Below are 21,720 nucleotides of genomic sequence, written 5' to 3'. Positions count from 1 at the left end.
AAAAAGAATGACAAAGTGGTGTAATTACATCTCATTTAAAATAAATTTTAAAAATATATAGTGAAAAATAAAATACCTATTAACTATAATAATATTAAATTTTATTTTTCGGTCTTTAATTTCTTTTAATATATATTTTGTATGGTAAACATCCAGTATTACAAATCTGTATCCATGCAGACTACTCAGGTGGTAGAGACAGGTGTATCTCTATTCCGTTGAAGCCAGTCTGGTCTAATGATTTCCAGAGAAGGCAGAGCTATATAGAGAGATCCTGTCTCAAAAACCAAACAGATAAAAAAGAACACATGGCAAGAACATGATTCAGTTTGTTTTCACTCTACATTATCACTCCTACTTTTTCATAGTTCTGCATTCTTCCCTTGTGATATAATGTCATGCTTTCTTGTAATAATATTCTACTTCCTTACCACATTCCTGTTGATTTTTCTCTGTTCCACTAACCTGATGCCTTCATATTTATAGCAGTTATTTATTTACACTAGTCTTGATAACTAGTAGAGTTGGCACTTTCTATGTAATCTTTCCATTTTCTTCAGGTATATTTGTTCTTGGTCCTTTATACCAGTTTGTGAGTTATAAAAAATTCCTCCAACAAACATTAGAGTTTTTCTTTAAAAAACTTTTATTTTTCCATTAATTGTGGAGTTGTTTTAGATTCACAGCAAATAGAGAGCTAAGAATTGAAGGTTCCAGATTCTTCCTCCTCATACCATCATAACTCTTCATTAGTCACATCTTGCACTACAGTGGTGATTTTTCTGTCATCTCTAAAGTTTGAATGGCATTTGCATATTGTGAGAAAAGTCATTTTATTCATGCTATTGATTAATAAAATTCAAAATTTCATATATGTTCTCATTAATGTAAGTCTTATTTTAACCCTCTCAGTAGTAAAAAATCATTTTTCTGTAATTGCTTTAAAAATCCATTTTGAACTACTAGTATTTATATTATGAAATGGTGTGCCTTTCTGTTTTGTGAGTATAATTAGGATTGTATTGTTTATTGGTCAACCTTTTTCTTTAATGATTTTTAAGTCCCTATTGCTTAAGACACGGCATTAATGGGTCATCAAGCATAGAGAAATCAAGCTGGTGTTGATCTGGAAGCTTCATCTTTGCTTGTTAGCTTTCATAGTGCTAGAAGCTGATATGTATGCATGCTGTTAGAGGAGAAAAGTAAACATCAGGGTTTTTTTTTTAGCTATGAACCCTGAAAGTATCAACCAGAACAAGCCTGGCAATGTATTACCAGAAGTACAATAGTGGCATTAATATCTTTGAAGTAACCAACCACTTTCTTCTTGGATTTAAGGCTTACTTCACAAGATAGAATTCATGTATATTACTGTTATCAGATACAAGAACCTGGGGATAGACAGGTCATAGACCAGAGGGGAGATGCAACTGTTATTACTCGGCCAAAGTAACATAGTACTAAAGTGACTACTAATGACTTATCATTACTATGGTAATTAACACAAAAATCCACAACTGTTCAAGGTATAGAGAATAAGAGACTGTGCAGGGCTCATGCCTAAATGGAACATCTATAATGCAAACCCTCTTTCCACATGAAAGGGATCACTGTAGAAGAGCAGGCTGGTGTGAGGTGTCACTGTAAACACCATGACCAGTAGAGTGTTGGTCTAGGAGAGGCAAGATGTAGATTGAGTTCAGCCTATGTTGTTTCAAACTTAGACCCTGACATTGGGTAGTTTACTTTGGGCATATTAAGCAGAACACAAATTGGAGAAATTTTCCTAGTGATAATAAACTTAGTCCCATATGCATAACAAAGCTTAAGACATTATTATATTGAAAGTCTGGTCAAGCACAGGTGAAATCTTCTCTAAATATAGGTTCTATAGATTTGCTTTGGAAGCAGGATCAAGGTAAACAATGTTCATCATAAGGGTTTCAGTGCTATAGATTGAGTTAAACATAAGAGTTTGGGTGAGCTGGTGTCATTTGGCATGCAGATAGCACAGAGGTCACCAGGCTATTAACCATATACATTTCCAGTCTCTTGGGAAGAAAACAAGTTATACACCTCTTCCTTTGTAGAGACAAAACTGCATGTTTAACATTCCTAGTTTTCCTCATGCTTGTCTGTGAGCACAAGTACCTACATGCTTCCTAGAGGCTAGAATAGTATAGGAGCAAACGTGGATAGATGAGTATAGGAAACCACTTTACATATAACAGGGAAGTTGCCCTTATACGCATCCAATGGTTGTGAGAAAACCCACAAGACATGTGTAACTCAAGCCAGACAAAAGCCCAGCAAGGAGAAAAGAGACTAAGAAAATATTACCCTTAGCTGAGAGAGAGCCATTTTTATTAAGGTGTGGCTTCTGGTAGACTTAATATGCTCCAGTGTATGACAATAGCTAAGAGTATAGGGACACACTAATTAGACAGAAATTACTCTTTAGTGTAACCTTGGTATGTGAAGAGTATTGATTTCAGAAGAACTGAAGAAGAAGGAAGAGGTGAAATTGATCAAAATTTAAAATGCTATTGCTAGATATATTGCAGTTCATTGTACTTGATAATGTTGGAAAATGATTTTTAAAAGCTATTATCTATATGCATGTTTGTAAGGTATGGGAGTGTCAAATATGTTGATTTCCACATCATGAAATATTGAAAACTATAATATTTTGTCTATTATTTTGTAAAGACAATCAATTTTTCAGTGTGGTTTTGCATTTAAAATACAGAGGAACTGCTGTTCAAAAACAATAAATAATCTAGAAAGCTGCTTTTGGACCAAAGTAAGAAACAAGTAAGTGGAAAAAGGAGAGTTTATTCAAGCATATTTTTCCAAGAAAAATCATTTTAATGGGACAAATTCTATAATCATAATACTGCAAATCCCATTTCATATCTTAAAAATAAGGGAAAAATCAGATAACAGGCTAAAAAGAAAAGAACTAAACCACAAACTTTCTAAAGAGAGCAAAACGTACAGTCTTATGTTGTTGAGCCTGGAAAAAGCTTCTTAGATAAAATCAGAAAAAAAAAGTGAACTGCATTTAAAATGCTTCAAGGAGACTGGAAGAAGTTGACACACCAGCAGCAATGGATGACTGTTCTCTTTACTCCACGGCCTCACCAGCATGGGCTGTTACTTGTTCTACTGATCTTAGCTGTTCAGACAGGTTTAAGATGAAATCTCAAAATTGATTTGCATTCCCTGATGACTGAGGATGTTGAACATATCTTTAAGTGTTTCTCAGTCATGTGAGTGTCCCCTTTTGAAAATTCTTTGCTTCTTTCTTCACCCCATTTTCCAGTTGGGCTATTTGTTTTCTTGATTTTCTAGATTTTTGAGTTCTTTATATATTTGGGATATTAGCCCTCTGCCAGCAGTGCAGTTGGCAAAAATCTTTCCCCATACTGTGGACAGCTTCTTTGTCTGAATGATGGTATCATTTTTTCTTTTCTTTTTTTATTAAGAAATTTTCTATTCATTTTACATACCAACTACAGATCCCCTCCCCTCCCTTCTCCCACAACCCAGCCTTTCCCCCCATTCCTTTTAAAAATTTTTATTATTTCTATACTTGAGAATTTAAATTCAAGTGTTATTTTCATAGCAAAAGAGAACAATAAGAAATTTTGAAAATGAAAATACATAATCACAAATCAGATATGGAAACTATTAAATGCATGGATGTACTACTCAAGCTGTTGTTTATTACCAATTGCTTGGTGTCTCTAATTTAAAAACTTCGCTGTTAAAAGCACTGAATTGATTTAGTAGGTAGCTGCTTTCTTCTCCATCTTTTGGGTTCAAATGGGTAGTGGGTATTTCCTTTTTTCTCCTAGCCTTGGTGACCTGGAAGGAGACAGAGAGAGATACTATAAGATCCTAGCAATTGAGCTAAAGCATTGTTTATATCTCTCCAGTCACCCATCCTTGCCTATTGCCCTCAAGGGCCTTACATGACTTTGCCCTCTCAAAGACTGTTGATCTTCTCTGCTTCATCTTTTTCATTGTATTGCCTTATTTTGAGCTACCCCTTTCCAACTATGGGTTCCTTGAAGAGAAGGCTCTTCATACTCAACATGACTTTATTTGAGTAGGTTGGATATTTCCATATGTAGTGGAATTAATGGTGTCGATCCATTCTTTGGTATATTTTTGTGCCATTTCTGTTTCCTAGACCTCTCTCTATCTAGTGTCTTTACCCAATTAAGAAAGTAGTACCTACTCATTTCCTATGAAGTGCTAAACACTGTGATAACTCATAAATGTATAAGCATTTCTTCCCTTAAAATCCAGGTTAAGAGTTAAACTTTCCCCAATGTCAGCCAACTCCTAATTTTTAAAGCTGGCATTCAAATCAAAACTCTTGCTCTTGATCTCTATTCAAATGACATATTTCTATGGCAGTCTAACTTCTTCATGCATCTTGTTATTTTGCACATATACAATATTCTTTGAATTATTTCTTCAACATCCATTTTTAAAAAAATCTTCCCCATAGAAATGGGTATAAAGACATCATCTGAATTCTGTCCTCCACAGACAGAATTGCCTATGTAACACAATGAAAATTTCATGTTTGGAGTCCTAAAGAAATGTCAATTTCCTCTTTGGTTAATTTGTTCCCTGTCTTCTTCCTACCTTAATGAAACTGTGATCACCACACACCAACTTAGGTTGCTTGCCAATTGTTTTCAGTTGAAAGGAGAAGAGTTGAAGTTTATCTCCTTCCTCACACTTGATGTTGTAGCATTTTCCATTCCCTACAACTTCTATATTTCCTGAATCATCTTTTACTTCATAGATTGTGTTCTTTGGGTTCACCGTTTTCTGTAAAAGTAAAATTAACATTCCTTTTCTGAAAGTCATCATATTCACAGTTGTTGTTATACATTCAAAAAAGACATTTTATGACAAAAATCACAGGAAAATATGAAATCTATTACAGACACAGGCATACAGGTATCTTCACCAAAGTCTTCCCAAAGAATTTTCTCTTATTACTGCAATGATTTACTTTTGTTATCTAGAAGATTTGTGTCTGGAAATGTTAGGACAATAAATGTTCTTCCTGTTTTTCACTACTCCCTATTCCTCACCAGTCTGGATTCTCCATAAACCACCCTGATTGATCTCAGAAATTAGAACTTTGGGCAACCATCTTTATGTCTTCTGCTTATAAAGGGATGAATGAGAATTTGTTCCCATAGTTCATTCATTCAATAGTTTAAAGGGAAATCTACAGAACAGATAGGATCCCAGCAATTCATTCAGACCCTCTCCATTTACTTCCCTCTTTCCAGTGCCGTGTCCAAGTAAGTCAATGTCCCCCAATTCATAGTGTATGAGCTTCACAATTCACTGTATTGTGTTCATAAGCATAGTCTCTAAAGAGTGTGCTATAAAGTAAGTGTTTACAGTGAAGGAGCTTTTAAAAGAAGATTTAAAGAGGCTTAAAGTTGTCAACATTATAAAATATTTGCAGAGCTCACCAAGGTTGTCATTTTTTTGAAAACTGAATCCTAATACCCTGAATTTGGGGATTGATGAAACAATGAGATGTCTGTATATATTTTCATTTGTAAATGAGAAAACTAGATTTACTTGCCTTCCAAAGGTCATTTAATAAAGTAGTTCTTAGTTGCTAAGGTCTTCCGAAATAATAAGCTAACTGAATAAGTTACAAGAGTCATCATTAAATGGTTAAACTACTATCTGCTGAGATAGTGAATTCATTATACTGAATGTTTTTGGATTTGTGAGGATGCCGACCAATCTATTTATTACTCCAAATTCATATCACAATAAATATTCAACCTTGTTCAGGGAAGCTATAGAAATAGTGTATAGAAAGAAAATAATAAGTATTGTATAGTTGTGGTATTGCTTTAAAAATTGAGACTGTCGGCATGCCCCTGACCTGTGTCCTGAGTCATTCCTTCTCACTGTGGCTGAGAGTAGGACTTGTAAGTAGTAAAATAAAGTTTGTTGGTAAGTCATTTTCAGAGAGCTGTTTCAGAGATATCTTAAGAAGCAGGCTGTTAAAGGGTCACCCACTCTTATTCTCTAATACGTGGTGGAATGATTTTACCTTCTATCCCTAGCCAAGGGAGAGTTCTGTTTTACAGTATTGCCATTAAGCTGTGACTGGAAAGTTATCATATTTGATTCCAGGTGTTGGTGGAGAAAAATTAAAAGACAAGTTGTCAGGCATTACCTTGTGTAATGTAAACAACCCATAAAACAGCGTTCCAGCTACACCGTTTTTAATATGACCGATCTTGGGAGTTTCATTTGCTCGTTTGATAAGACGGTTGGAGACTTCAATCTTCTGGTCAGGACCAGCATCACACACAATTGAAGCTTCATTTATCACCAGGATTCCTTTGAACTTGATGTAATTGGAGATGACAATGATATTCCTTTTTGTGAACTTCTCTTTCAGGTTGATGTTGAAAACTTTCACATGGAAATACTCATTCACAGTGGCCACTGTAGCATGAAACATCTTCTTTCCTCCTTGTTCTGGTAACTCATATACAAACGGGTCTATTGCATTGAGCACCATCACTGTCATGGCATCCTTTTGGAGAATAGCACCTCTGGCAATGCTCTGAGTTTGGATCTGTGTCTTTTGGTTCTGGGTTGGACAAACACAGGGGTATAAACATGTAAGCAAATATAAATTAGCCTTCACATAAAATAAATCACAATCTGCACACTGGTTCTAACAATTTTTATGTATTTATATCACTATGAATAAGCTAAAGAGGAACTCCAAAAGGCTAGTGAATGAAAGCAGTGGGCTTCAGCCACAGAAGTCTGAACACTCACTGAAAATCAGAGGAGTCTTTCTAATAGGAAGCAAGACGCTCAGCATGAACACGGCACAAGAATTTGAGAGCAATTTTATGAAGTACTTAAGTAAAATTATAATTAATTCAAATATATCCTTTACTCTTATGGCAGAGGAATATAAAAGGGGAAAGTTAAGTATTGTTGAAAATATAGAATGGTAAATATAAATCATACAGATGACATAGGACTTTAGTTACCACTGAACTATCTGGGGTTATTCTGAGGGTACAAATTATAGTATGTCTCCTCTGCATATACCAATCTGCTATAATTAAATGATCAAAACCAACATGAGCCTGCCCTCAGGCACCTCTTTTGAATGGGATCAGGTACAGTTAGTTACTATGTTTAGAGCCCTGTCCTTATGCATGGATAGAGAGTGTTCTTCAACAGCAGGGATTTGGAAATCCAGAAAGATAGTGATAGGCATCTAATCACTTTTCTACACAGTGTTCTGAGCTCACTGGGTTTCAACAGAGTATTTCAATAAAGGGAAGACTGCCTAACTCCAAGACAGAGTATAAAAAGCTATGAACTTCATAGATTTGAGTATAAGGTGATAGTGTTGTTGTCTCCACAGACCCACGGGAAAGAAAATAATACAAGCTATCATGTCACAAACACTCATCACCTATGAGTGATTAGAATTCACTTGAATCTGATTTTTTTCATCAGTGTAAACAATTAGTATAACAAAAAAAATCAAAAGGCAGTAGAGTTAGTGGTAGTGATGGGTGTATAAGTCAACAGTAGCAATGACCAGATTTAAATTGACAACAAAGTTATAGGATGTGCATAAGATAAAATAATGGGTTACTATGAAGTCCTCAAAATGATCCTTAATGCACACATTTTAAGGGTAATCACTGAACGTGGTACTGAGATTATGGTAGTAGATATTCAATCTAAAATGAATTATTTAAAAAAGAAACATAAATACTGATGTAGTCACTGAATGTTCTATTCATTTTAACTTAGGGACTTGAAAGATAGCCCTGATATGTTTAATCGGAAAAACAAGTAATAAAGTAATAGCTATTGTAAGACGTTACACTAGAAAGTTTTCCCCATAATTACAAAACTATCTGAAAAAAATATTTGGAAAAACCTTTAAATTACCTGAATGGTAAAGTTTGGAGTGAGTAAAAATTGCTTCTCAAGTGAGAAAAAAAGGAGGGGGGGTGAGGAAAGAGGGATAGAGAGAGGAAAGGGAGAGTCCAGAGAATGGATGCTGATAATGTTGTAGTTTTCCTTCTGTGACAAATCATTTGTTCCTTTAATGAGAACTCGGGAAAAAATAAGAGGCATCAATCATCCCATTTTTCATGTGTTATGAGAATAACACTGACTTGATACTGGAGAAATACTTGGCAGTCCAAAGTGAAAGTAGCCTGACCCAGGAAGAGTAAACATGAAATAATCAGCTGTAGCTCACTTCCTTTTACTCCCAGCTTCTCATAAATTGACTTCTCCTGAATTTCCAAAAATTCCTTAATTTTCCTCACTATATATTTTTACTCCCAGAATTGGTATTTTTTCTATTATTTTTACTTAAAACCTTTTTATACAATATGTATTGATCATGATTACCCTCCCCCTACACCTCCCAGATCCTCCTCCCTCCCCACCCAACTTCGTGTTCCTTCTCTCACTCTCAAAAACTAAAACAAAATGAAAAGATAGAAAATAAAACAAAGCAAAACAGAAAAAAAAAATCCCCAAACAATAAAAAGTAAAAACCATCCCCCACCCCACACCCACACACAGTCTTATTGTGTTGGCCAACCTCTCCCAGGCATTGGGCGTGCTCAGACTGTGGTGGATAGTGTTTATTGGAGAAAACGGTTTTTTCCCTTTGTTAGTAGATATCAACTGAAAATAGCTTCTTGGTTAGGGTTGGGACTTTTTGTCCACTTCCTCCTCTCAGTTCTGGGTCCCCAGGTGGCTTGAACCTGTGCTTTTTTAATGTGTGCCGCCATGGTCTCTGAGTTCATATGTGCATCAGTCCTGTTTGTCTGAAAGACACTGTGTCCTTGGAGTCATGCACCAGCTCTGACCCTTACACTCTTCCATCCTCCCCGTCCACACAGATACCTGAGTCTTGAGGAGAGTGATTTGATGAAGACAACCAATTGAGGGATGAATGCTGTAAAGTCTCTCACTGTCTGCACATTGACCAGTTGTGGGTCTCTGTGTTAATTTCCATCTATGGCAAGAAGAAGCTTGTCTAATGAGAGGTGAATGAGGCACCGCTCTATAAACATGACAGCATGTCATTAGGAGTCATAGTATTGCTATGTTCCTTTAACAGAATAATAAAGAGTAGTAGGTTTCTCGCAGGCCCATGGCCTACCTACTCTCAGATTCTTGGCGGCTTTGGTAATGTCAGTTATGAGTTCCATCTCATGGAATAAGCCTTAAATCTAGTCAAAAAGTGGTTGATTACTTCCTTTTCACCTATGTTATCACTTTGTTTTGTGACCTCTAAGTCTCACAAGACACCTGTCAGAGCCTTAACTGGTACAGACAGCTCTCATCTTTCCTTCTTAGCTGTGATGATTCTCACTTCTACACTTCTGGAAATTTCAGGGTTTGTAAGTATCTATAGAAAGAATAGGACAACCATAATCTTACAATACACACAGTAAAATGGGGGAAATCATTAGTTATGTGTCATAACTGGTAATAAAACAAGAATATTTTACTCAGGTAAAAACTATCCATTTTTAACCTAGTGTGGACAGGGCTTCTGGGAGTATATATATAGGATAGGGCAAGACACCAACATTAAAATTCAGAGGATGGATGTGTTTGGACACTTACATGCTTTTGAGCTGGAATGAAAATATAGTGTGACAAAAATTCTGAAGAAAGAAATACCCCTGATTTGTGTTGAAGAAAAGTTATTAACAGGTTAGTCATATAACAGGAAGAGATATGTGATAGTGCAAGAGAGAAGAAATAAGGCCCATTGCTATTGAAACTTGTGTGTGCTAGAATATTCACCTCTCTCTCCCTGCCTGGGATTAACACAAGCCTTATTGTCAAAAGAAATGCCAAATTCAAGTTTCCCCAGGGCAACACAAGATTATGGTACAGAAAATTCTATTTGTATCACCTACATTTCTATGCCTGTTTCTGTCTTTATATGATGATCTATATCTATTATAATCAACCTCTGTGTATTTATAATTAATTAAATCTCAGTGATAAGTGCGTGACATAGTCAGAACATCAAGATCTGATTCTGATATTTGAATGTGAGGTAGAAAACTTGTACCTTAGCTGAAGGCGTGTTGGATGAAGCTGAAGAAGAGACCTGGAGCACTGGGGGCTGGCAGCTGGCGGTGGCTTCTTCAGCACAGGGAGGGTGATCTGGTCCTTCAGACCGCTTGGTCCTCTTCACTCCAGTCTTTTCTTTATTAGTACTTTTTCTTTTCTGAAAATATATCCAATGGTCTGTTAATGAGTCTCAGTATCAACTGAACAGAATGCGTCTTCATTATTAGTTAGTATATTATGCCAGAATATGTTGGGAAATTGAAGGAGGAACATCATCCACCCTCTCGCCAGGTCTAAAATATGATCATAAATAGTCATAAACTGTGTGTGCATAAGTTATTTCATTAAACAAAGAGAGAGGAAAGAGTTATATACACAGTTTTTCTATTATTATCTCTATGGTAGGACATAATTGAATTTGAATTTTAAAACTTGGTGTGTAAACATGGACACCATAGTTCTACCTGATTTTCATGTACACAACTCTCTAGTAGGCGTGAACACATATTAATGCTGCATGACCACTTACCATGAGTTTCAATAAAGCTTGACGATAAACTAATAAAGCAGTGAGTCCTTGATGGACAGAGTAAGGAAGAGCCACTGCTGACCCCTCTGTGGACAGCCAGCCAGCTGCTGTTCCTCAAGCTCACCTGAGCTGTGGAAGTCTCCCCTCCATCAGATGCTACAGTGTTGCTGGTAGTCGATGTGGGTGTATCAGAGCCTGCTTCTTGCTTTTTTTTTCTCAGTGGGGATTTTCCTTTTACTAGAATGGGTATAATTTTCATCACAACAAATGCATGAACAAAAGAGCCCAATAAACCAACACAGAGGACTTGGAACCATCTAGTTTTCCTGCCATTTTCTCTCCATTGCATTCATAACTATGTTTATTCTATTAGTTTACTGTGGGGGCACACCACTAAAAGCACAGCCTTAGACACAGTCTCCACTACTTGATGTTTTTTTTTTTTTTACTTGTCCCCTCTAAAATGAGAAAACGCTTCCTGTCCTTGAACCCATGCCCATCAGCTAAGCTTTTCTCATTCCTGTTCTCCAAAAAATCCAAATTTTTTATCACACTGACTAGTCATGTTTTGTGTATAATACTCTCCAATCATAGAAAGCAATTAAAGGAAATCTGATATAAACTTGTGCAATGTAAAATGCAGTTTCAAATCTTCTTTATGCTAAATGCTGGGGTCAGAGTTGTGTACCCATATATCTAATACTTTTTAAATTTAGTGACTTTATAAAGAGAAGCTTCTTCACATCTTAAAGATGCAGACCTGTACTTAAGTATTAGATAATATTTGTTAGCAGAAAAGATATTAATGAATGGGTAAGATTGTTAATTGAGTATTAAATGTACTCTATATGCTTTAAGTGATTTTTTCATTGTTCACTTTATTATTTTATGGTTTTACTACCATGTTGGGTATTCTAATCTATCTCAACAGCTGCTTTTTATTTTATTTACCGCCAATGTAAAAGAAGTTTACCCTGAAATATATCAAATTTCTTTGTGAGAAAGGGTTTCTTGAAATCAACTTGTTGACATCTGAAATGCTTCAACCCCCATAATGTCTAAGGCACACAGTGGTAAAGCGGCACATCAGCTCTGATCGCTGCAGGGAGCCCAGAACGTTCAGGGAGAGAAGAAAAGGGATGAGTGTCCAAGGTGCTCCCATGTTACCTTTTGCTCTCTCTGTTCTAAGCCTTTTAGCAAGGCCTTCAAGTTCTTTAATTCTTTGACACACTTCTATCAGCTTGTTCAGTCCAGCATCTTTTGGAAATGTGTCCTCCATCAGGTCAGCCAACTGAATTTTGTCATAGTCATCTTGCATCTTTTTTGTTAGCTTTAGTTCTTGTCTTAGTAAGGACTTGATTTTCCTAAACTGGTAGTCATCCACAGCCACATCCTCTAATCCTTGTTGAAGAACAATTGTCTTGTATTCACTCATTATCTCTAAAATTATGGACAATCCTAAAAGATGAAAGTAAACATAGGATTATAGACATATACAGACAATTCCAAAACAAGAATATTCTTGTGTGAGTGAATGACTGCAATTGATAATGTCCATAACTGCATATGAGAGAAAAACTGAGTTAAATATCAGCTGTGCCACTGTGAAAACTGGATGTAGAACTTCTGTATTAATAAATAAGTCTAGGATATTCTTTCCCATTAGCCATGTTAGGTGACTTAGACCAGTGGCTGTTGTGGTGGAAGAAAAGTGTTAGAATCAGTAACTGTTGCAGAGTTTAGATTCTGGGCTTTGAGTGTTAATATCCTGGATCCTTTTTCCATTCTTATTTGGTTCTGGAGCCTGTACCTTGATATCTATCTGTGGATTTCTGATTTTTCCCATTCTAAAGTGACCTATATGCAAATGGACTGCATCCAATTACAGTGTAGCTGGATGAACAATGACTGAAGTCACATGACCATGCTGAGCCACTGACCCTTGTCCACTAGGCTTTCCATCAAACAACCCTCATTAGCATCCTGTCTCTCCTGGGGTTGGATTGTGATCTTTGGGTTCTTTATGCTCATATTACTGTCAATTTCTCTACATCTACATACTTTTCAGAGCAGCGCCCTAAAATTTATTGGATGTAATTGTGTCTGTAGTTTCTTGATTTTGATCCTTTCAGGATTGACTCAGTGGTTCTTATTTGTTCATAGACACAATTTTCTACCTCCATGTTATTTTTAAATCCTCCCAGACCTTTTAATAGTTTCCAAATTTATTAAAAATATTCCTTCCTCCTAATATATATTGGAAGACCTTGAATAACTGGCACTCTTCCTTTTAAGTTTATTTTTACTCCTGAGATCATATGCTTCAAAATATAAAATATACTCCTGTTGTTAAGGTTTGTGGTTTGTCTAATTTCTTTTTCATTGTTTAGAAAGCCATTCTCACATTTCTTTCTCTATTTTTCAGAAACTTTGAAAACTTTAGATTTAAGTGGGGTGTGTGATGAGAGGGTACGGTAGTAGAAGAAATAGAGGAGTAAGAACACTAATTATGTTTCAAAAACCAAGTGGCAAACCTATTACTATAGAAGTTTCCATATATATATATATATATATATATATATATATATATATATATGTGTGTGTGTGTGTGTGTGTGTGTATGTGTGTGTGTGTGTGTGTGTGTGTATTCTTTCTATCTATCTATCTTCTACCTTCTCTCCTCTATTTCTAGCTATCTAAATATCCATTAAGAATTCACATGAAACCAAGAGGTGGTGGCATACACATCTAAGCCAATTGTCTCTAGTTGAGAAGCTATCAATTTTACACTGCTAAATAGGAGTAGAATTAAACTTATTATTATGTCCCCAGGTCTTTCAAACCTCATCAGAGAAATTTGTAAGGAACTAATAACAAAAATTAGAAAATTAGAAGCAAGAAAAAAATTTGTTTTCTGGAATTTCCCAAAATTCCCCAGTGAACCTAGCATACTGCTTTGTACCTCATTCACATTATATATATTTCCTTGATGGTCGACAGAGAATGGAATGAGTCCAATAATCTAATTCAATTTTTTTTGTATTTTAGTTTTGAAATCATGCCTTTATGGACCTAAGTTTAATTGGATATCAAATATCTAGGTGTGTCAATTGTTTCCCCACTTTTTTGGAGAAAAATTGAACATCCTCCATGCTCAAAGAAATCCAAGGCTAAATAGAATATCCACACAAGGACACGTGACATGGAAGATAAAGAGTATTAATAGAAAGACATACTCTGTAAGACATAAGATATTAAAAAGTAGATCATCTATATATTTAAGGAGGAGATTAAAGTTGATTCTCAACAATGAAACTACCTTCTTCAGAGCAGCATTCTAATTTTCATACAATACTGATCTCCTGGTCCAGGGAAAATGAAAATAGAAAGCTTTTATTTGGGAGGGTTTTAGTGAAAACACAACTATTTCAAATATAACCAGATATGTGATGACAAAAACTATGTGTAATTTTTATGGGTTCCATTTATATGAGAACCCTCATTTTGTTATTGAAGTGTTATTGCTTTTAAATTTGTACTAATCATCCAAACTTCAGGAGAATTTCCAGTTTAAACAACATAGTATACATGCATCAATGCCAATCTATGCCCACTAGATTCTGGTATCAGTACGTGTACATCCTCACCACTGAAAAGCTAAACACTTGAAATGTTCAGTTTCTTTAAAACACCTAAATTCTCTTCCAAATGTCAAAGCCTCTCTAAAAACATTCCAAGTCTCTCTAAAATTCCAAAGTCTTTAAAAATTCAAAGTATCTCGTCTGTGAGCTCTTACAAAATAAAAAAATCAGTTCCCTACACTGTTTTTCCAAGTTGGAAAAAACAGGTTATAATTTCATTCAAATCAAAGTAAAATCAAATTCTACAGTGTAAAAAAATTCTCTGCTCTGCTAAGGGCCTTGGCAGCTCCATTTCTCCTGCTCTTCCATCCAAACACACATAGTGGTTCTCCTGAGTTTAGGTTACCTCTCTCCACAACTGCTGCTATCTTTAGTGTCATCCCTTTGTACTGACATCTCAAAAATCTGGGGTCCCTATGCACCTGGTTTGTGTCTTCACCAATGATCTTTCATTGCCTTTCACAGTTACAAGCCTCAGCTATTCCTTATGATCTCATTTTGTCTCCAAAACTAGGACCACTTGGGTGAGTCTTTCACATTGCATAGTTTGTCTGTCAGCACAAAATATACCCTTGTCCCCCTCCGGACCACAGCTTCTGCTTCTGTATATTGAGAGAGAGAAGACACTTCCCAGATTATATCTCAATAATGCTGGTCTCATCTTAATCACAGCCAATTCTTGAGTCCCAGCTGGCCAGAATCACAGATCTGTAGTTGAAAAAGTTCAGTGTCATCAGTAGATTCTTTAGGGCACTCTCAACCTTCCCTCTGAAACTTCCTAGGCAGGCCCCTATCATCTGCACTGCCCTCTGCATTATCTTGTAAATTACCATAATAGTTCATTAATCTCTAAGCATTCAATAGCTTTTATTCTCAAAGTTACAAAGTTCTTTCATAATCCTTCCTAAAACACAGTCAGGTGTGTGTGTCACAATAATACCCCAGAAACCCAGTACCAATTTCTCTCTTAGTTACAGGTTCTATTGCTGGGATAAAACACCATGACCAAAAACAACTTGGAAAGAAAGGGATCATGTCATTTTACATTTCCACATCATAATCCTTTATTGAAAGGAGTCAGAGAAGGTACTTAAGGAACCTGGAGGTAGCAATTGAAGCAGAAGCAATGGGAAACAATGGTTACTGGCTTGATCCTCATGGCTTGCTCAGCAGTGAGGACCACCTGCGCATGAGTGGCACTGCCCCCAATGGGTTACACATCAATCATTAATCAATTATATGCCCTACATACTTTCTTATAGACAATTTTGAAGAAAGCATTTTCTCAACTCAGGTATCTCTTTCCAGATAATTTTATCTTGTGTCAAGTTGACAAAAAAAAAAAAATAGGAATATACCCTTAGAAAGAGATAATACTTTTATTGTTGGTTTTATATACCAATAATAGTGTATGTTATATCTTAGTATTTAATGTCTTTTGATAGGACAATAATAAATAGCAGCATAGAATATGTTTTGGCCTAAATGTACAGATGCACACATACCCTATTCATGTGTATGTGAAAGAGCATACTCATCTGTGAAATTGAGAAAACCCAAAATATTGTTATAGATACTGCAGTATATTTCTCAATTACTAAATTAACAAGATATAAACATCTGTAGCAAAAATAGAATGATGGAGAAACATAAATGATACACCAAGAGAGATAACCTTACAAATACACACATCTGAAATCAACGTCTACAATATTCTGCTAAAGTACACATTAAGAATTCTAAAGGGTACTTGAAAGCCTTTAAAGTATTCTAAAAGTAGGCAATACAGATATATTTCTAATTAACTCTCACTCAGCCCCCTCTATTTTGCACCAGAAATAAGAAACAAAGCCAAACAATGTAAAACTAAAGAAAACAAATAACTTTCAAGATGATAGAAACTAACTCACTGTGATGGAGATAATGCTGAGGTAAAAGATAATGATAAGGACAGCCATGGATGATTAAAAAAATGTACTTGAATACCTTGAATCCGTGGACATTGTACTATACATGTCCACTGTGTCTCATGCTGTGCAATATCAGAATACTAGAGTGTAGCTTCATGTCCTGATATATTTTCACTTAATACTATTTCACAGTAATTCCTTGATGTCACTATCCTATCATTTACCTAGTCGATTGCCCCAGCCAACAAGTTCCTTCACACTCTTCACATCCAAAATAACTAAAGTCTTCTCCTCATTTCCCATATACTTATACTCACACTTAGAAAGTTATTTTATTATCTGCCATAATCAAAATGCACTTTGTTGACTCAGGCCCCAGTAAGGATGTAATAAAGATGTCTGCCATCTCCCCTAGCAGAGCATCAGAACCTAGCTGCTGTGGGTTCCCTGCCCTGAGAGCAGCTGGCACCAGCCCCGCTCCCTCCACTCTCTTCTGAAGAAGCAGCACTGATTTCCCCTGTGCTCTTGTGGGTTCCATAGAGCTCTCAACTCTTGGAAGGTGTGGCAGGACTAACCTTCTTGGAAATTTCTTCAGCAGTGTCCAGATCCTAGTTGGTCTGCAAGGCAAGAAGCAGGGCTAGTTTCATTTGAGTAAGAAGACAAATCTCTCTAGATTGGACAAAGATGTTGCAAAACCTGAACTGTCAAAAACACAAAGTAGTTTAAAAGATGGGAAGAACGACACTGGTCAGAGTCATTTCAATTTGACTCAAGTGGTGCAACCCTGAGTGTCTTGCACTGTGCTCTCTCCGGGGAGAGAAAGGCTGCAAAAGTGAGGCCTCCTCCCATTGATTTTCCTGGCTAGTGTGATTGAAGGGTTTCTATCTTGCATACACTTCCCTACACTAAAAAACAAAGGTCTGCTGTGCTCAGCTGTTCTTCTTACATGTCTTCATAGGTGGATGATCCAAGGTTAACCCTTCATGTCTAGCACACTTACCTTGGGTCATTGAGGATCACATTCCTTTGAATAAAGGTAATTTATTAAAGGAAAAGTGTGAGCCAACCAGACACCTCTTTTCCTTAAAAGGTGGAGGTGGCAGGAGAAGAATTCAGCAGGTTCTATTGCCACAAAGAACAGAACGTGTTTCCTGGATAGAGTATCATCACTGATGCAGATAATTTTAGTTTAAGCACTCATTAAAGCATTTCCTTAATTTTCATTAGTTCATAAGCCAGAAGCTTGTTTAACCATTATCTTGCACATTTTGCTTTCAATTAATAGAAAGGAATTTGTCATTGCCTGCTGCTCTCTAGTCTATAGTGAAGCTGTTCTTCCTTAGGTGACTCGGTTAATGAATCCATAGTGTTTCTCAATTACTTATTGATAAAGATAATAGGTAGTAGGCCTATTTCATGACAATATGGAAACCTTGAAAATGGGAAGTTCTGAACATGTAGTCAGATCAAGGACCTGAAATAACTTTGCCCTAATTACTATTCTGTTGAGGAAAATGAGGAGTCTCTGCCCTGTTGTAATTCTGAGACATTGTTTTGTGTTGTGGAAGCCTCCTAATTAATCTACAATCAGGATCATTGAACTACAGAATTTAGATTTGCACTGCTGGATTTTATTTTTATCTTTGTATTATTGTTCCTCTGTCCAAGTTCTACCCTTTTGAAATCAGAAATATGTGCCTAACTTTTTATTTTACAGGAGTCTATATTTACATGTAGGATACCCAGGATTTTTAAAAGGACTTTGGATTTCTATAAAGTATTGAAAAATTTAAAGAATGTGGGATTTTAAAATATGGAACTATGTCTTTTACTGTATTTGCATGAACCCCTGGGGAACAATGAAGGTAAATTAGGATTTAAAAGAGATGCTTTCAAATGAGAGGGGACAGAATGAAGTGGTATAAAGGTGTAAAGTGGAATACTGGAACAATATGGTTAACTGCAGTTGGAGAATGTGGGGAAGGTTGTGGAGGGATTTTGATTAGAATTACAATTCTAATGACTTTTCAAAAAGTCATATGGAAAACTGCTACTGTATATACTTCATAAAATATATACATATTCATATATAAAAATTTATATTAATATAAATTTAATGAGTAACAATGATCCTACTCGATACCAGGAGCTAACAAATAATTTTCCTAGTGTCAATAAAATGTTACTTCCTTTGGAGTTGTTGATCAGTGAGGTCCCATGATAGCTCCTCTCAAACACACAGGCACGCACTACAAGCTATTTCCAATGCTCTTGGTTTCCTTCTAGAACTCAATAAAGACATCACATACTTAAATCTTAGAACATGGAGACAGCAGCTGGTAGTGACCCTGAAGTTACATTCCCACTAGTTAGCTTTTATAGTGCTGGGAGGTGCTATTCATACTACCAGCAAAGAAAAGTAGTCACCAATCTTAGGAATCCTTGAAGAAGAGGGGGAAGAAAAAAATTTAAGAGCCAAAGATAGTGGATGACTACAGGGACACAGAGTTTCCCAAACTCAGCTGGGCAGTTGCACATATAAACTCAATGTCGTTTTAGAACATCATAAGACTTGTGCAAATTTAAGCCAAACAGAATTCCAGCATGAAGTAAAGGGAGGTGGACACAAATTCCCACAACCAGCTAAGGAATATTTGTCATTTGATGGGTGCTGGGAGAGGGAGAATCATTGTTATTAAGGGCATGGCCCATGGTTGGCTGATCACAAACTGTACTTGATGGGTTTTAAAAAGGAAAGGAGCCGGGCGGTGGTGGCGCACGCCTTTAATCCCAACACTCGGGAGGCAGAGCCAGGCGGATCTCTGTGAGTTCGAGGCCAGCCTGGGCTACCAAGTGAGCTCCAGGAAAGGCGCAAAGCTACACAGAGAAACCCTGTCTCAAAAAACCAAAAAAAAAAAAAAAGGAAAGGAGATACAAAGTTGGGTGGGAAGGGAAGGGAGTGTGTATCTGGAGGGAGTTGTGGGAAGGGGTGAATATGGGCAACGTACACTGCATGAAATTCTCAAAGAACTAAAACAATGAGAAAGAAACAAAATACAGTTCTTCTAAAATGAAAAATACAAACTTGCCTAGGCACACATATGCTTCAAAACAAAGACCTGATTTTTTTTAAAAGGTAAAAGAGGAAGTTCATAACATGGTTGAGGGACATATGAAAGAGAACATACAGTTTGTTGATGTAAGATAGACACATCCCACAGTGAAATGGCGGTAGCAGAAGCAGAACAGAAACCTGCTGGTTACCAGACCATAATGAAGGACCAAATCAGTCCAGTGAAAACTTCTGTCAAATGTAATTTAATAAATATACCCCTAGGTTGTTAATAAAACATTCCTTAACAGTAGAAAAATCCAAAATTAATTAAAACTAAAGACAATCCTCTTTATGTACATTAGTGGAGCTTTAATAGAATTGAAGGTAAAAACTCTTATCAAATACCAAATATTATAAACCTTCTCATCCTTGAAAAATATAATAGTTCTAATTATGGAATTAGCTACTAATAATTGTGCCTGCTATTTTTTATTATTTTGTTTCTTCACAGCTCTGTAAAATCATGGAATATATTTTCATAAAGTGCACATATCCACACACAGACACGCATTATATATATTCAGTGTCTGTGAGAGCACACAAGTCTGTGAATTTGAAAAAAATCAGAATGAGAACCAACAGTTATTTTGTCAATACAACAGTGTATTAATTACTGAATGACTAAGGTAAAAACATCTGTAAAAGATTTAGAACTTTGAGCAAAGTAACTGATAAACTTAGCAAGATGGTTCTAATACTTATACAACTCTGAAATCAACATTTGAATTATGAAGTTCAAGTACACATCGAGTACTATGTGATGGGACGCAGACAGCCTTTAAAATATTCTAAAAGTAGACATTAGAAGTATGTTTCCATTTAAATCTCCTTTAATCCATACATCTTACGACCAAAAACCAAAACAAATAAAATATAACCAGTAACTTCCACAATGACAGAAATTTTCTCTCAGTGACTAATTACTATTTTTATTACCTTGTGTGATGGGTAGAAAAAAAAGTATTAAAATGCTTATGAAAACTGTCTGTATTTGAATAACTGTGGTTCTGAATCTTAGAAAAATTTTAATACACACATCACTTGACTTTCATGATGTGTACTCTCAGGATTTTACAAGATAATTCATCTCCATGTGCAGATGCATTTACACTCAATATTACTTCACGGTAACTTTCATATCACTACCTTGTGCTTTATGCAGTCATGTTCCACAGCCACCAGGATTCCATGTGCTCTCTAGCCAAGATAACTAAAGCCTTCTTCTCACTTTCTATTTACTCATACCTACACTTAGAATGTTTATCTTACAAACTCCAATTAATCAAAATGCATCTTTTCTTGTCCCAATCCCCAGAGATGAAGAAACAAAGATGTCTGCCATCTTCCTGAATGAAGCATTAGACTCCAGCTGCATGGTTTCAGTGCCCTTAATGCAGCTGGAACCATCCTTGCTTCCCCCACCCTCCACTGGAGGAACCACTAGTGATCCCTGCGTTCTTGTGGATTTCACAGAGCTATCTGCTCTTTATATAACAGAGGCAGCACTTACCTTCTGAAAATGTCTCAGTAATGTCCAGATTGTAGATCCTCAGCAGGGCAGGAAATAGGGCTTGTCTATGTCGTGTAGGAAGATAAATCTCTCAAAAGTACACAGCAGGGTGTTGAAATCTCATTAAATGCTGAGAATATGTAGTATTTACAAAATAACAGTGAAGACAAGGGAACTGGTTAGAGTAAGTTCCTAACTTCAGCAGTGCTAACTGTCTTGCCCCTTGCTGTCTCCCTAGGGAGGGTTGTAATGTAATTGCTCTCCACCCAGCAGTGTTCATAGCTTTCGATTTCCCCAGCTTCTAAACCAGAACAGTTCATTTCCTGTTACAAATGTAGTTTCAAGGAAAAAAAATAACCACAAAAACAGAGTTTTTCTTTACTCAGTTATTTTTCTTACAAGTATAAGTAGGCACAAAGCCCAACATTGAGCCTTCATATCCAACAGATTTACAGGTGGGCCACTGGGAATCTTACTTTCATTTTAATGAAGATGAAATCACCAAGGGATAAAAGTGAGTCACTCAGCCATCTCACCTTCCTTTCTTGTCAGATCCTGTTCCTCAAACTTGGTTGAACATTTCCTGCATAGGGAAAGATCTGTGGTGAATCACTTTTGGTTTAAGCACTTTCCAAAGCATTCATTAATTTATTGATGGTCCCCGGGCCATAGCTTTCCAGAGCATAATTTTACAAGAACCATGTAACTCCAAATTCAGCTAAATAGAAAGTAATTTGCCATTGACTGCTGTGTGTATTACAGTTAAGCTGTCTTCTTTCAGTGATTAATGATCCCTTAGGAATCTTTTATGAAAAAACACAACAGATCATGGGCTATCTCTATATAACTGAACT

At 36.2% G+C, this 21,720-nt stretch overlaps 1 protein-coding gene across 2 annotated transcripts in view; it reads right to left on the bottom strand.

Annotated features, from left to right (window-relative positions):
- The window catches only part of LOC114690673 (interferon-activable protein 204), a 60,075-nt gene extending 38,724 nt beyond the window's left edge, over positions 1-21,351 (bottom strand). Inside the window, exons 1-6 of one of the 2 annotated variants that reach the window (XM_028865550.2) lie at positions 20,867-21,325; positions 11,858-12,148; positions 10,815-10,927; positions 10,160-10,318; positions 6,239-6,661; positions 4,663-4,851 (exon numbers count right to left, since the gene is read on the bottom strand). In XM_028865550.2, the coding sequence (XP_028721383.1) occupies positions 4,663-4,851; positions 6,239-6,661; positions 10,160-10,318; positions 10,815-10,927; positions 11,858-12,125 (1,152 nt within the window). In that variant the 5' untranslated portion in view covers positions 12,126-12,148; positions 20,867-21,325. Of the gene's footprint in view, positions 1-4,662; positions 4,852-6,238; positions 6,662-10,159; positions 10,319-10,814; positions 10,928-11,857; positions 12,149-20,866 lie in introns of both variants that reach the window. The other variant, XM_028865549.2, reaches the window with a different exon arrangement.
- Positions 21,352-21,720: the final 369 nt, after the last annotated feature.

Source organism: Peromyscus leucopus, chromosome 15 (assembly GCF_004664715.2).
Source record: "Peromyscus leucopus breed LL Stock chromosome 15, UCI_PerLeu_2.1, whole genome shotgun sequence".
In the NCBI taxonomy this organism is placed as follows: Eukaryota; Metazoa; Chordata; class Mammalia; order Rodentia; family Cricetidae; genus Peromyscus; species Peromyscus leucopus.
This window is presented reverse-complemented; position numbering and strand designations above follow the sequence as displayed.